This window comes from Diospyros lotus, chromosome 7 (genome assembly GCF_014633365.1).
Source record: "Diospyros lotus cultivar Yz01 chromosome 7, ASM1463336v1, whole genome shotgun sequence".
Taxonomy (NCBI): Eukaryota; Viridiplantae; Streptophyta; class Magnoliopsida; order Ericales; family Ebenaceae; genus Diospyros; species Diospyros lotus.
In genome coordinates, this window is record NC_068344.1 from 33,900,345 (window position 1) to 33,918,299 (window position 17,955).

The following is a 17,955-nucleotide window of genomic DNA, read 5'->3' on the forward strand; positions in this document are numbered from 1 at the left end:
CAAATCACACAATTTCAATTATTCAACTAGACATAATTATATCTAATGGGCACTCACACACTTAAATTTAAATAAATTTTAGGTATAATACACATCTAATATTAAATGAATTTTAGCTAAAATACATACCTAATAAAGCACTCGTAAAATTAAATGGATTTTAGCTATAATACACACCTAATATTAAATGGATTTTAGCTAAAAAAACACACCTAATAAAGCACTCACATAAAACGAGGATAGTGTATATCGAGAATAGTGTAAGGAAGGAAACAACACCAGCTGAATACCTTTTGGGCTGAATGTTGGCAAAAAACTCCCAAGTTAAGCGTGCTTGACCGGGGGTAATCCAGGGATGGGTGACTCCCTGGGAAGTTCATGTAGGCCCATCAGGGTAAGTTGTTCCGGTCCTTCCTATCGCTCGAACAGGATGTTACAAATGGTATCAGAGCCGACCCCTAAGCCTCTGAGCGCGATGGTGGGGCAAACCTCAGCGAGGACGCTGAGTCCCCGAGGGGGGGTGCGTGTAGGCACCTTAGGCGAATCCCACATCGGCCATGCATCAGGGGGAGATCTAGGACCGGTTGTAAGGTCGCATGACGAGGACGTCATGTGCTCAAGGGGGGAGAATGTAATACCCTGAGAGCCCAGAGAAGTTAGTATATATCGAGGATAGTGTAAGGAAGAAAACAACACCAGCTGGATACCTTTTGGGCTGAATGTTGGCAAAGAACTCCCAAGTTAAGCGTGCTTGACCTGGGGTAATCCAGGGATGAGTGACCCTCCTGGGAAGTTCGTGTAGGTCCATCAGGGTAAGTTGTTCCGATCCTTCCTATCGCTCGAACGGGATGTTACATATATTAGATTATATTATATATATATATTACATGCATACATATAATGATGTATATGTATTATATATAATTTTATATATTATTATTATTATTATTATTATTTTTAAATTTTACTTTAGAACTTTATTCCATTCATCTTTCAATTTAAATTTGCATATAACCATAAAATATATATTAATATCTAATTTAAGCCATTTTTAAGATCAAAAGAAATGTGTAATTATAACATAATTTTTACAAAATTAACCACTAATCAGCCACACAACGTGATATAAACATATAAACATGCAACGTGAAAGACCAAAGTTCAACCAAACAAATCTAAACTAAAAGAAAGAACATAAACATATAAACATAAAATCTGTTTATATAAACATCTAAACAAACAAATCTTCATTTTTGTGTTGTCCTCAACATAAGTCAGCTGGAAACTAAAGGCATTTATATAACAATCACACTCAACTACAACTCTACAAGTATTTTGACATGGCCCTTCCAAAATCTGATCACAAGTTGACTATTGATAAAAAAAATCTGTACTTACCTTTGAGTATAGATTTTGAAGCAACTAATTATTTAATGACGTTAAAATGTTATCAGCCTTCCTCACCTACTTGCATCTAACCTACAAAAGAAGTGGAGCCAATATATGTTAGTCCATGAAGAAATTTGTTCAAAGCAATTCCACTTCAGAGTATACAAATAGAAATATTGTATAAGTACTTTTACCAATTTATGTTAATACCCATGAGGATAATTAGATTGATATTTTTCCCACCAAAAGAAATGCAAATGTTGAACTCAAGAACAGTGGAACATAAGCCCATTCAATGCAATTATTAATAGACCAACAGGATGTCAAAAAAGGACCTCAGGCTTCTAGCTAAGGTAAAATATGTATATAACATAGAACATTGGGATCATTTTGGAACTGGAACAAGATTTGGCACATTGTAACTGGAACAAGATTTGGCACATTGTAACTACATGTTCTAAAATGTAATATCATGCCAGTAGACATTTATCGATCACACTCTGAATAAAGAATAGTGGACCAAAAGCCCAATTTTTTGTTGATTTTTTCCTTTTTTTAGGAAGCCTCTACAGAAATAATTACAAAAAGAAGTATTGGAATACATTGGCTACCATGTTCATTGTTTTTGGAACTTGGGTAACAATTTAAGACAAGTAAAATAAAGGCACTTCTCAGTACTCATGCCAAAGAAGTGAATTGATGTATTTAGTTGAACTCAAAGGTATAAGCATGTCTAAGGGCATTTGATAAATAAAACTATACTAAGGGAACTTTAAGCAATTATCAAAATTCTGGCCATAGATTACAGTTCTAATATAATGACGCTACTTGTAAGGGGTAACAAAAGGCATGTTATATGACAATGATGCTATGTGGAATAAACACTAGAAAATAACTGCATGCACCATACTGAATATAAAATATATACAACTAAAAAGTATAAAACATATATACTTACAAATGCACGAGATATTCAAAATCAGAAATCTAAATTTCTATATTAGACATTGAGTTGCTGCTTATGACAACCTTTGACAATTCTAAAAGCAATATGCAAAATGAATTAGTTAATATCAAAGTAACATGTATTGAACTAACTCTTGAGTAAATTTAAACGAGAGTAAAACTGAGTTTTACCTTCTTCAAGTTGTTCAACATACTTTAAATCTTCTTCAACACTTATTGTGATAGATGATCGAAGCCAATCTTGCGTACAAATCAAGCTTTCAACCACTTTAGGAGATAGAGAGCTCCTAAATGGATCAAGTACTCGACCCCCAATGCTGAATACAGATCCAGACGCAACAGTAGAAACTGGAATTACCAATACATCTTGAGCCATCGAAGACAGAATATGAAACCTATGACAATTTGCTTTCCACCATTTCAAAATATTGAATTCTTTTAGTTAGAGACTCATACACTTTACTGAAATACTTATCCAATTCCGAAGGCACAACTGTAGGTCCACTACCACCACCACACTTATGTTTTTTGAAGCGAGAAAAAAATAAGTTTTCAGAGTCATTCTCATCATCCGCCACAATAGTTGGAGTAGCCACTTCAGATGGCTCTCTAGCATCATCTCGAGATCCGAACTTTTTCTTATTTCCTCATATAAAGCATGTAGGGAATTTTTTAATAATAAAACTACACCAACTCCTCTCTCACCCTGATACATCTCTTTCAGTACATATTTCATATATTCTAACTAGTATCTCGAATCAAGCACCACAACAATATAAATTAAGTGATTTGTTTTATACGAATCCTCCCAATATTTATCAAACTTTTCTTTTATTTTTATCAATATTTCCACCATTTCAAAATTGCCATTCTCCAACCACCCCTGTAAGAGATAATGCATCTTACCAAGCTCATGAAAAAATGTGTTGGATGTGACATATGATGAACTCGATACTCGCGAAGTTAGCTCATAAAAATATTTCAACATTTTAACAAAAAGTCTGACCTTATTCCAATTATCAGTCTTCGGTCTCCCATCTATAGTAATAACTTGATTCAAATCAGTATTCCAATTACTTGTACTAAGATCAAATTTAAAACAAGGATCTTCTTCATCAAATTTCTCAAAAGCCCTTTCAAACTTTTGAGCGATCTTTAACATCAAGTAGGTGGAGTTCCACCTAATTACAACGTCCAACAATAACAAGCCCTTACATTTAATTTTTTCTATTTCAACACTTTGTTTGAATTTTCTCAATCTTGAGGGGATTGTCTAACATATCTAACTGCATCCCTAACTCTTGTTACCGATTCATTTAGGTCTTTCTACCCATTTTGTACAACCAGATTTATAATGTGAGCCACACACCTCATAAGCAAATATTGCCCATTCATAATGCTAGTATCCCATTTTGCCATTTTTTTTTTCTTGAAATTAGCCACAACAACATCAATTGAACTAGCATTATCCATGGTCAAAGTAAAAACTCTATCATCCCATGAGACATTTCTCAATTGCCATAGCAATGGCATCACCCTTATGACTCGATACTGGACAAAAGTTTAAGATTTTTTTCTTCAAAATCCAAGTATTGTCAATATAGTACGCTGTCAAGCACATATAATTTATCATTTGAATTGAAGTCTAAGTGTCCGTGGTTAAGCAAACTTTTTGATAATAATTTTTTAACTCATTCATCATGTTCAACCTCTCTTCACTGAATAATTCAAAACAATCATGTGTCATAGTCCAACGTGAAGGAAAACGAAATTTTGGACAAATAACGTTCACAAAGTGTTTAAATCTCTCACGCTCAACAAACTTGAAAGGCAGCTCATCTACCATCAACATACGACCTAAAGTATTTCTTGCAAGCACTTGATCAAATTTTCAATTAACGACTGCAACAACATTATCACCACTATCTCTCTCACGCCCTATTGGAGTTGATTGAAAATATAATTCATTTGACGAGATTCTACAACATGAGGGAGGGTGTTTTCTTACAAGTTCCCATATGATTCCTTAAAGCTGTAGTCCCATTTTTTGGGGGGATCATAGTGGAACTCCTTAGAACAATAGTTGCATCTCCCTTTAATCTCACAATTTGAATTTGTAAATTTAGTAAAATGATCTCAAACCTCTAACCTAGCTCTTATTGGTTTTCTCTTTGCCTTCCCAAGTGATGTTGCACCTCTATCATTTTTTAGTTGGCTATCTTGGGTTGGTGCTATTGGTGCAGGTCTTGAATTATCATCAACACTAGGGATATTTGTGGTGTGAGTCATGTCTTATTCTCTTGCTATCTAAAATTAGATTATTAATACAATTGACAATTGTAAATTTAATTTAGATGTATTTAAAGACTAAAGAGTAATTTTAATTTAATTTAAATATTTTTAAAGACTAAAGACTATAGTTGGAAAGGACTGAGGGCATTTATGTACATAAATTCGGAAACCCAACACATGAAGATAAGGATCAATTACAAAAATACCATATAGGAGTATGGCTTTACGTACATTGCAAGAGGATGACGTTGAGGCTGCCATTTTCGAATAAAGTACCAGTGTAATAACATTTATACTCCCTGTTACATTATAATAATATTATCAAAATTAGTCTCTTTCAAATAATAGTAATGTTGTCATTACTATTATTTGAATGGCCTTGGAAGGATAATCTTAGTGGGGTTTAAATAATACCACTGTTAGTATTCATAGAAACCTATATTCATAAGCAGTGCACTATTTTGTGCAATTGTGTAAGCATATCGGTTGATTATAAATGAAGTCGAAAGTTAAACCCTAGTTTGAAAGCAAAGAACGAATTAGGAATGTATACTTTTCTCATCAATATTCAATAATGAACCTCAAGACAACACAAAATAAAGTTCAACTGATCATATGGTGTATACAAAATAAAATAAAATATATTGAAAGAGATTATCGCTGAGGGCATATTGATGTCCCCAAAGAGGTTTTTAGTTAGGCAATAACAAGGCAAGGTAAATCAAAGCATAGGTAGCTAACACAATTAGCACCAGTTTGGTTCTATTGTTATAACATATTGTGTTGATAATTATATGTAATTGTTATAATTTTTAAGGTTGGGGAGATAGAGATTGAGTACCTTTACATGACACGAGAAAATGCATATTGGTAAGCTAAGAAATGGGATCTTCTAGGAGAAAGTATTTACCCCAATTTGGTTATACACTTCTACTGGTTCAAATCATTCCTGAAATATCACCTTATTTTTGCTAACTTATAGTTTTTCTTTTCTTTTCATTATTAAAAAACTAGTATAATTACTGTTCTTAGTCTTACTAATCTTATAAGAGTATTATTGTTCTTAGTCTTACTAGTATCATTTTTTGGCTCACAAGAGTCAACAGTGTACATACACAAAGTTGAGTGGTGTATGCTGCATATCAAAACCAAAACGACAAAACCAAAATAAATCAAAAAATACCTAGGAATAGACGGTCGATGGCCGGACAGACGGTGGATGGACAGCAGACGGTCATCGTTGATATCTACATAACCAAAACAGAGTTAAATACCAGAGAGAGAGAGAGAGCAAGACACGATGAGACTCACAGTGTGACTATGTCGACGTCTAATAACAAAGGCCCAAAGGAATGGTGACAGATGGCGGAGGCGACGAATGAACCGAGGGCGACAGACTGCAGCAACAACGACGGTCGAGGTTTCGAAACTCAACAGGGGGTTAGGGTTTTGCTTTCTCTCTCTTTGAACTTCAGAAGTCTCTCAAATTGAATGACAAATGGGAAATGGCAATGGTACGCGAACAGAACTAGGGTTAGGGTGGGTTATTTCTAAACACAAAACGACGTTGTTTTAAGAAATACAAAATGGCGTCGTTCCATAGTTCGATCAGTTCGATTTTTCGGGTAATCAGTCAAACCAAACCGAATCAATAAATCGAATTGAACCCCAACCAACCCACTAATCGAACCGCTAATCGATAAGCTATAAAAATGAATCGAACCGACCAGTTCGATTAAACCGAAAAAATGCACACCCCTACAAACAACAGGTCAAGCTTGCCTTGAATGATCATCCACCTTTTTCAAGGTTGTGGTCTTCTCAACATAAGATATTATTTTTTTCTAGGTCTTGCCAACTATTTACTAATTGTTATATTTTTGTTCAAAATAAACAAATATTAATTGTTATTTTTCAACAACAATCATATTTTAAATGCATTTGATACGAAAAATATTCATACTTGTATTATAGGGTTCTTCCATTGTAAGATTATTGTATTTAGGTAGAGTTATTTGAATCTTAATTTGGTATTTGTGTCCAAGCATTTTCGAAAGATATAGAGGTATTTAAATTTAAATTTAAAATTATTTTGATGTGTGTAACAGTTCTTTTAATTAGGGATAAAGTTGACGTCATTATTAAATTTAAAATATAATTAGATGACATTAAAACGATATCTAGCATAATAAAAAACCTAAACTTAAGCTTACAAGTGCAACATAGCTACGATGAATTTTTATTATTACTGAATTGCTATGTAAGAGGACTAGAAATAAAAAAAAAAAAAAAGGTAAATACTTTTGGAAAAAATCCATTGCAACCCACCCACAAATTCAGGTTCCCTTCAGTTCACACATTGGCTTGGCCTGCAAGAAAATGCCAGTAATCCTCACACAAATCCCTTGTTGGGCTTGTTTGGGCCTTAGAGTGTTCTTCAGTTGGATTTAATTTTAGGGCAAATTACGTGGACTGACACCCAAAATGTTTGGGCCCTTTTTCCACCACCATTTGGGCCCGTTTGCTAGGTTGGCAGTTTTTAATTTGATTGTTTCGTTAAGTAACACCTTTTATTTTTGAGATGATACTAACTTTAGATATTTTGGTATTTGATATTTTTCGTTAGATTGCATAAAATAGAAATAAAAAATAATTTTATATGAAATAAAAATAAAAAACAATATTTTTCAAAATAATAAAAAATGAAAACAAAAGATAAATCATAAATAATAAAAAATATAGGGTACTTTTGTAGATATAATGTTTAATATAAGAAATTATAAAAACTATTATAATTTTTTACAAATGAGAATCACCAAATCAAAATTGTGAATTGACTGCAATATCGAGTACATAGTTGTAAATTGACAATGGCACTGAGCAATCGATGGCGAGGGGGAATGTGAACCAGAGTTGAAAATTCGAGCAATTGAACATTGAGCAACCAAGCAATCGAAATTGTGAATTGACAACAACACCAAGCTCCGAGCATCGAGCAACCAGCTGACAAAGTAAATGATGATAAAGAGACGATTAGAAAATCGAGAGCCAAAAGAGGAACTCGGGTAGCTCAGAACTTGTGAGAATGAATATAATTCAAACTTTAACTCATGTTTATAGACAAAAATATGTTTTTAATATTTTTAACTTATTACAAACGACCTAAAATGTTTCTAAAATTATAAAAATAACTCAAAAATATTTTTTTCAGTCATTTTAGTGCATCACAAATTTTCGACATTGCTCTTGCTTTAGGATTCTAATAATGAGAATTGATATGTTGCCTATATCGGGCAACCCAACCTTAAGTTGCCCGACACAGCCCACACCACCACCCAATTCCTCCTCACCCCCCCTATAGGGCCATAGGCATACCTCCCTCCCACTTCCTTAGTACAGGCTGCAACAACCCCCATCCAATTATCTCCCATCTCCGCGCGCGCACACACACATATTTTAAATATTATTATCTAAATAAATTATTACTCCTATTCAATTAGAATTATAGTTATTTTAATCATTATAACTATAATCATAATTAATAATTTATTTTTTCTAATTATTATAAAATTTATACCTATTTTATATTTTTTTAATTGTGTCTGTTAGATAAGAATATAATCGATTCGATTAAATTATCTAAAGAGACTTGGCGTAATTTAATTTGGGGGAGAAGGGTGAAATGAGAGATTTAATTGGAGGGAGATCTTAAGTCTCTTACTGGTTGGACTACGTCAATGTCGGAAAACATAAGGAATTATTCTTTTTGTGTTTTAGTTTTCAGTTTTGAATTCATTTTCAATTTTGTATTTTGAGTGTTTGTTTTAAAATTGCTAAAAATGCATACTTTTTGTCTATACTGTTTTTCGCATTTTGAAAATTTTGAGTATATTTGTGATGAAAACAACCAAAATGACTTTTTGTTATTTTGAATTTTTTTTACAATTTTTTCTTATTTTTGAAAATATATTTTTAAAAATATGAAAATAAGCATATTTTCACTATTTTGAAAAACTAAAAATTCAAAACGGTTTGAAAACAACAAAAAGAATAAGTCCTAACTAGTTTGATATATATTTTTTTTTTCAATCTGTTTAATTTGACCATCTATTCAATCGAGTTGATTCAATTTACAAAAAAAAAAAATATCAATCTGTTCAATTTAAATAATTTAATTAATTTTACCCCATTCCTTCCAATTAAATCACGTTAAATCCATCTAAATAATTCGATCAATTCGGTTACATCTTTATCTGACAGACACAATTTAAAAAAAATATGAAATAAGTATAATTTTTATTTCAATTAAAAAATAAATAAATTATTAATTATAATTATAATAATTAAAATAACTGTAATTCTAACTAAACAGGACTAATAATTTATAATAATTTTTTAAAATATATAAAAATATTTTAATATATATATATATGTATGTATGTGGGGATAGAGAACTAATATGTTGGGGGGAGGAGGGCTAAATGAGGGATTTAATTGGAGGGAGATTTTAAATTTGTTAGTGGTTGGGCTACGTTAGTGTTGAAAAACATAAAGGATTGTTCTCTTCGTGTTTTAGTTTTTAATTTTAAATTCATTTTTAGTTTTGTATTTTGAATGTCTGCTTTAAGATTGCTAAAAATGCATACTTTTCATCTATAGTATTTTTCACATTTTGAAAATTTTGAACATGTTTCAGTTCACTTTTTGTTATTTTGAGTTTTCTTTACAATTTTCTCTTATTTTTGAAAATGTGTTTTTAAAAATATGAAAGTACTGTTTTAGAAAATTATAAATTGAAAACAGACTGAAAACAATAAAAAGAACAAGGCCTATATAGTTTGATATTTTTAATTTTTTTACTTTTCAATTTGTTCGATTTGACTATCTATTCGATCGAGTTGGTTCAATTTAAAAAAAAAAATCAATTTGTTAAATTTGAATAATTCAATTAATTTTGCCCTATTCCTTCCAATTAAATCACGTCAAGTTCATCTGAATAATTTGATCAATTTGGTTACATCTTTATCTGACAAATACAATTTAAAAAAATATGAAATGAGTATAATTTTTATTTTAATTAAAAATAAATAAATTATTAATTATAATTATAATAATTAAAATAACTGTAATTCTAACTAAAAAGGGAATAATAATTTATTTAGATAATATTTTATAATAATATTTAAAAAGATATAAGAATATTTTAATATATATATATATACGTATGTGGGGATAGAGAACTGATACGTTGGGGGAGGAGGGTGAAATGAGGGATTTAATTGGAGGGAGGTTTTAAGTTTGTTATTGGTTGGGCTATGTAAGTGTCGGAAAACATAAGTGATTGTTCTTTTAATGTTTTAATTTTTAGTTTTGAATTTATTTTTAATTTTATGTTTTAAATGTCTATTTTAAAATTGCTAAAAATGCATATTTTTTGTCTATAATGTTTTTTACGTTTTGAAAATGCATATTTGTGATGAAAACAACCAAAATGACTTTTTGTTATTTTGAGTTTTCCTTACAATTTTTTCTTATTTTTGAAAATATATTTGTAAAAATATAAAAGTAACATCTTTTCATTTTTTGGGAAAACTTAAAATTGAAAACAATCTAAAAATAATAAAGAGAATAAGGCCTAAATAGTTTGATATTTTTAATTTTTTTTTATTTCTCAATCTATTCGATTTGACTATCTATTCCATCAACTTGGTATAGTTTAAAAAAATAAAATCGATATGTTCAATTTGAATAATTCAATTAATTTTGCCCATTTTCTCTTAATTAAATCAGGTCAAGTCCATCTGAATAATTTGATTTATTCAGTTGCATGTTTATCTGTTAGTCACAATTTACAAAAATATGAAATGTGTATAATTTTTATTTTAATTAAAAATTAAATAAATGATTAATTATAATTATAATAATTAAAATAACTGTAATTCTAACTAAACAGGAATAATGATTTATTTAGATAATAATTTATAATAATATTTAAAAAGATATAAAAATATTTTCATATATATATATATATATATGTGGGGATAGAAAAATGATACGTTGGGTGGTGACCCCCCCCCCCCCCCCAACCCCCATTATTTCACATGTATACATATTTAAATATTATTATAAATTATTATTTAAATATATTATTAGTTGTAGTTTATTTAATTAGAATTACACTTACAATTATAATTATTTTAATAACTATAACTATAATCATAATTAATAATTTATTTATTTTTTAATAATAATAAAATTTATACATATTTTATATATTTTTTAATCATGTATGTGAGATAGGGGTGTAATTGAATCGATCAAATTACTCAAATGGACTTGACGTGATTTAATAGAAATGGAATGAGGGGTTTAATTAGATGGGGGCTTTAAATGTATTACTATCTAAACTACATAAGTGTTCAGCAACATAAACGATTAGATGTAACCGAATGAATTGAATTATTCAAAATAAATAGATCGATTCTTTTTTAAACCGAACCAACTTGATCGAATAGATGTTCAAATTGAATAGATTAAGAAATAAAAAAATTAAAAATATCAAATTATTTATGTTGTCTGACACTAATATAGCCTAGACAATAACAGACTTAAAACTCTTCTCCAATTAAACTTTTCATTTCGCCCCCCAATTAAAACACGTTAGACTCTTCTGAATAATTTGATCGATTCAATTACACTCTTATTTGACAGACATGATTAAAAAAAATATAAAATGAGTATAAATTATATTATAATTAAAAAATAAATAAATTATTAATTATTAAAATAATTATAATTGTAACTATAATTTTAATTCAACAGACAAGAACTAATAATGTATTTAAATAATAATTTATAATAATATTTAAAAATGTATAAAATTATTTTCACATATTTATATGAGGGATATATATATATATTTTTTTTGGGGGGGGGGGGGGGGGGGGGGGAAGGAAGGGGTGAGTGGGTGAAATTTGGGAGGGGGTCGAGGCCATGTAAGGTTGCCAGCGCCGAGTAACATAAAGTTGCTTGCAACATATCAATTCTCTGTGGGGATAATTAGGGGGGGTTATGGCTATACTAAGGGACGGTGTGCTTGTGGCCATATATAGAGGGTAAGGGGGGAATTAGATGGTGGTGGAGCCCGTGTAAGGTTGCCCAAGTATAAAAAGAATGTGATCAAAAAGCTTCTTACAAACAAACAATCAAACAAATAACACTTGCCATTTGGGGGGTGGGGGGAATGGGTGAAATTTGGGAAGGGGTCGAGGGCCGTGTAAGGTTGCTCGCATCAAGTAACATAAAGTTGCTCACAACATATCAATTCTCTGTGGGGATAACTAGGGGGTTGTGGCTGTACTGAGGGGCAGTGCCTGTGGCCTTATATCGAAGGTAAGGAGGGAATTAGGTATTGGTGGAGCTGTGTAAAGTTGCCCATGTATAAAGAGAATGTGATCAAAAAGCTTCTTATAAACAAACAATCAAACAAATAACACTTGCCCTTTGGGGGTGGAGGGGGTGGGGGGGAGTTGCTTGCGTGGAGAACATAAAGTTGGTCCTAACATATCAGTCCTCTGTGGGGATACTTTAGGTGGGGTGACTTTATTGTGGGGCGGTGTGTCTGTGGTCTTATAAGAGGGTAAGGGCCGGGGGAGGTTAGGTGGGGGTGGACCCATGTAAGGTTGCCCAAGTACAAAGAGATTGATTAAAAAGCTTTCTACAAACAAACAATGGAACAAATAACACTTGTCCTTTTGCCCGCATGGGCAGCTCAATTGGTCAAGAAAGAGAGCACAAAGTACTTTTTGTGATAAATTTTGGATCAAGATCGAGGATCGAGTCTCGTCAGCAGCAGTGTGAGAGTTATCTTTCAAAGGGGGAGGCTCCTTGTGAGCAGCGAGCTCGGGTCTAGCCACTACGTCCGGCTGGATCACCATGATTAACTCCTTCACATTCTATCGGGCCGAAGTGTGGGAGCACCCGGAATGAACGATTTCACCTCTTGAACCAAATAACACTTGTCCTTTTGGTCCCATATCTCTCTCATCCTTTGTTCCCTTGCGTGACTTCAAAAAGAACAATCATATGTACGTTGGCCCAAATTATTAGCGAAGGGGAAGATAACCACAATTTTTACAATCATTTATTTTTATTATTCATCAATCACTCGTTTGATATGAAATCTAAGACTTAACGACACTGGCTGATGGAATACTGCCCTGATTTTATATATAATTATATGAATATATAGTTACACATATAATTATTGTGAAAATAGGTAATTTCATCATTTTTCAATTAATACTAAGTAATACATTATTTATATTTTTACATACCAAACATAATAATATAGTTATAAATTTAAGTAGTACTTCTTTTATTAAAGGTGAAATACAATTATTTAAACATATTCATTATTTTATCTAATTACCTAATATGTCGCAAAGATATAAAAATTCTAGTCCCACACCACTTCATAAATGGTAATTTTTTATGACTTTATAACTCTAGATACATATGATCTGTATTATTGTTAAACTTGTTAATATAATAAAAACGAATTTATTTTTATTTATTTTCCTCTTCTGCTTGGTAAACTAGCAAAAAATTTCTCTCTTTCACTCTCTTTAGTTCAACAATTGTTAAATAATCAAAAAATTGGAAAGAAAAAAAAAAAAAAAAAGAGTTTGACAAACAGTCAGATTCTAACTAGTTCACTCTACGATAATAATAAAGGGAGATGAAGAAAAAATGCAAAGAAATTTTTGTTATACAATTTTTTTTAACATCTCTAAGGGTGTTGAGTGTAATTTAATAATTAGATGATATCCCTGCTGGCTGAAGGCATACTTATGCCTAGGGCCCCCTAAAAATGAGAAGAACACATACAAGCAAGGAAAAATTGGTTTTTCTTGATAGGAACTATATCAAATAGTGTATTTATCATATTAGTAGAAGCTGTATCAAATGGTATATTTTTCACGTTAATTTGATTTAATACAAAAGACACCCTACCTAATATAGAATAATATAAAAATTAAAAATAAAATGTGGATAGCATATATCATTGGTGATGTGAACAATTTAAATTAATAAATAAATATAGAGTTATAATTAGACAAATTACTATTATATTATATTTATAAGTTAAATTTATTATAATCTATTTTCTCTCTTTGAAGATTGGATGATATATATAAGATATTAAATTTTCAACAAATTCTAATTTATATACTTCATCCATCAAATAAGAGATTAATTAAACCATAATTTTTCAACAAATTTTAATTTATATACTTCATCCATCAAATAAGAGATTAATTAAACTTATGGTGTAAATAAATCTAATATATCCATAGATCTATTGTTTATGAAACACCTAATCTAGTTAAAGTGTTTTCATAATTTAAAGAAAAATTATTTAAATCTTAATTTTTTTTAAAAGATGACATACTTTTTGATATTGATGGTTTAGATTTATTTTCAGAATTAAAAATTTTAAAAGAAATTATAACTATAAAAATAAAAACATCACTTGCGATATTAAATTTATAAAAAAATATTTTTTTTCACATGCATGGATTGAATCTTAATAATTTTTTTTTTTTGTAACTCTAGTAGATTTTTTTTAAAAATTAAAATTAATAAAATTTTATTTACATTCAACTATATCACAAAAAGATTAAGTAATTTAACTATATTGTCAATTAAAAAAACTTATTTTCTAAACTTAAATATAAAAATTTAATTAATAATTTTTGCATCTGAAAAACAAAAAAAAATAATTTTTAAATAATTTTTATTATTTATTTATATTAATAAAAAATTACTAAAATAATTATCCTCCACCGCCCCCCCCCCCCCCCCCCCCCCCCCCAGGGCCCCCACACTTGTCTTGAGCCGGCCTGGATGGTATGCTCCTTTATTGACTATTAACGAAACATTTCTCTAGGAGGATCATGTTCAATTTAAGATCCCCTTTTTGGTATCATCACACCCACTTGCCATGAGAACACGGAATAACTGGAAGGCATCTCCTCCCCATTCCTCTCTCGTCGTCTTCTTCCTTGGCACCAGACAATTGCCCGGCCCAACCAATTAGACTGGTTGGGACTTGGTATATATGTAGCCCTAAATTCATACAAACTTTCTCCATCGATCCCAGCAGGGCTCCAAACTTTCACCAATCCAGCTCTTAATTCTTGTTCTTCTTCTTCTTCAATGGCGGTTATTACCAACAGGTACATAGCAATAAAGACGCACATCAATGGAGCGCCGAAAGAGTCCGACTTCGACTTCAAGACCGAAACAATTTCGCTCTCCGTCGAGCCCGGCTCCAACGATGTCATCGTCAAAACCCTCTACTTATCCATCGATCCTTACCAGATAAATCGCATGAAGACTTCCAGTTCCTCGCAGAAAGCCTCTGTTTTCGCCGCTGCCATTACTCCCGGCGAGGTACATACGTATTGCTGTCCCTATATAAATTTTTGTGCAATAACTAGACAGGCGTACCCGGTGAGTCAATCGTGTACTCAGCAGAAGGAGGATATCGAGTATATATAGGTTTGAAAGAAAGAAAGCTGACTACTTGGGTTGTTTCTGATATGTTTTTGGGTTTGGGCAGGCTGTGGACGCAGTAGGAGTGGGGAAAGTTGTGGCTTCTGGGCACCCAGATTTCAAGAAGGATGATTTGGTTTCTGGAGTGATCAGCTGGGGAGAGTATAGCATAGTGAAAGGCGGGAAAATGCTGAATGTTGTAAATCTCATGGGCTTTCCACTCTCTTATCATGTCAGCATTTTGGGTAACTTTTCTTCTCCTCTCAAGATGTATGTTTAGTATCATCATCGTGTTTTAAACACATATACCTGCATCGATCTTTGCATATGTGGCATTGCAGGATTCAGTGGACTTACAGCATATGCTGGGTTTTTCCAATTGTGTAAGCCGAAGAAGGGGGAGAAAGTGTTTGTTTCTGCAGCTTCTGGATCCGTTGGGAATTTGGTTGGCCAGTATGCTAAGTTGTTCGGATGCTATGTGGTTGGCTGTGCTGGGACCAACCAAAAGGTTTGCCAAAAATATTTTTGTATCCATCTTATCAGATATAGTTTCATCATCTAGTTGTTGTGGTGCTTAATTTTCTTATCAAGCTTATTATATATATATATATTTTTACAAGATTAAATGGAATTCAAGTAGACTTTTCATCCAAATTATGAAGTTTGTGTTGGCTTAAATTATAGGTGGATTTGCTTAAAGAGAAGCTTGGTTTTGACGATGCATTTAACTACAAAGAAGAAATTGATCTGGAATCAGCTCTCAAAAGGTTGGTCGATTACTCAAATTTTCTTGGCAAAGAATGGTCCGGGGTGAAAGTGTCGGAGCCCGAGTGGGGGCAGCCCCCACTGAGCCAGATCTTAATTTTTTTTATTTTATATTATTTTTAATCAAGTCTAACTCCAAAAATCAATTCAAAATTATTGTATTAAATCTTAGCCTAAATAGTTAAGATGGTCCATTCATTCTAAGTCCTAATCCATTTCATTTTCAAATTTATCCCATTTTTTGTTTTCTTTCCCAATACCCACCCGTTTTTCTTTCTTTCAGTTATTACTGCTACAGTTAAAAGAATATTTTTCTGTAAAAAATATTGTGAATAATCGATAACATGAAAATTACAAACGGATGAATCATAGCTTAATTAGTTGTGTATATTAAAAATGATGTATTTAATAAAATTGATAATGAGATCTTTATACGATATTATCAAAGTATAAAAAGTCGTAGGGAATAATTACAGAAAGTTCTTGCATTTTAATATTATTATTATTGTTTTATTTTTAAAATTATATTTTTTATATTTAAATTCGCCCCCACTAAATCAAAATCATGATTTTGCCCCTTAACAAAAAAAATTATCCTCAATAATGTATCAAATAGCTATAATTACATAAATACTTTTGCCAATTCCATTTTTTACAATTTTATTGTGAAAAATAATTTTACTAATCACTAATCAAACACACATATATATAATTAACACATCATCAAAGTTTCCTAAAAGATCTAGTTAGATGTTGAATTGTTTTCTTTTTTAAAATTATTGTTCTAGGAGGCTTTTTTTGAGAAGTAATTTTTAATCAACCAAATGATATATTTATTTTACAGGTATTTCCCTGACGGCATAGATATATATTTCGACAACGTGGGATCAGAAATGCTTGAAGGTGCAGTTGCAAATATGAACATTTTCGGTAGAGTTGTTGTGTGCGGTGCTATCGCTGAATACACTGACGCAAGAAAACGGGCAAGACTAGATATGTTGGACATTATATACAAGAGAATTAACATTCAAGGATTTTTGGCTATTGATCACCTGAATGTGCATGGAGATTTTATTTTGACAACAGTCGATCACCTTCAGAATGACAGAATTCAGGTACTCGAAGACATTTCTCATGGTTTAGAAAATGTCCCCAATGCTTTTTTGGGGCTTTTCTCTGGTGACAATGTTGGAAAGAAAATTGTTCATGTTGCAGATGCATAACTTATTTTTCTAAGAATAGTTTGTCCTTTGATTCCAAAATCCTTTTCAATGAAATATCCAAAATTTTGTGGAGTTGGAAGGTGGAGTACCTTGAATTATGACAAAATGAAATAAAGTAAATTATGCGTTGTATATATCTTTAATATTTGATAAAAATACAAAGGGTATATTTTATTTTTTAAAAATTATACTATCTTATTCCTATTGTTCAAAAAAATTATATTAGTTTATATTTTAGGGTTAGATTTATAGATATTTGTTACACCAAATACTCATAAAATTTTATAAAACTAGAAGGATTCCTTAACAATTATTTAATCGAGGGATATGTTAATGTAATTTTTAAGAAGTGGAGGAATACATTCTACAATTTAGTGAAATATCAAAGGTGTCAAGTATAAATTACCTTAAAGATTAAGAGGCAACTTCCAAGCATTTGGCTTAGTGGCAAGAGGGATATTGAAGCACTCATTTCTTTAAAGTATATTTTCACATCATAATTTGGAATTTTTTAAAAATATTTTTTTTTTTTTGTGCAAAAGTCATCGCCAACCCTTACTAAGTTCATATTGTTTTCAAACTGTTCATTTGGTTAACCTTCCATTTTTGTTATTTATTTTTCTAAATTCACTAAAGATTGTTTTCTTAAGCGAATTTAAGAATATTTGTCATTAGTTGCCTTGTCTTTCCTCCGAAACTCCTTTATTGGTTTAATTTATCAAAATAGGATTTTTGTGTTGGTGCTCATTTTCACGGATCA

General features: G+C 31.2%; 1 protein-coding gene across 1 annotated transcript; it reads left to right on the top strand.

Moving 5' to 3' along the window:
• Positions 1-14,597: 14,597 nt before the first annotated feature.
• On the top strand, positions 14,598-17,270 carry LOC127806942 (NADPH-dependent oxidoreductase 2-alkenal reductase-like). Its single transcript, XM_052344566.1, has 5 exons — positions 14,598-15,105; positions 15,275-15,452; positions 15,549-15,715; positions 15,892-15,974; positions 16,817-17,270. Exons 1-5 carry the CDS (start codon positions 14,869-14,871, stop codon positions 17,193-17,195), a joined length of 1,044 nt encoding a protein of 347 aa, XP_052200526.1. The 5' UTR covers positions 14,598-14,868; the 3' UTR covers positions 17,196-17,270.
• The last annotated feature ends 685 nt before the right edge of the window (positions 17,271-17,955 follow it).

Excerpts from the sequence above, each read along its gene's own strand:
- LOC127806942 (XM_052344566.1), top strand. The coding sequence starts at position 14,869 with ATGGCGGTTATTACCAACAGGTACATAGCAATAAAGACGCACATCAAT. Across the intron at positions 15,453-15,548 it reads TTATCATGTCAGCATTTTGG|GATTCAGTGGACTTACAGCA; the intron begins GTAACTTTTCTT and ends GTGGCATTGCAG. Across the intron at positions 15,716-15,891 it reads GTGCTGGGACCAACCAAAAG|GTGGATTTGCTTAAAGAGAA; the intron begins GTTTGCCAAAAA and ends CTTAAATTATAG.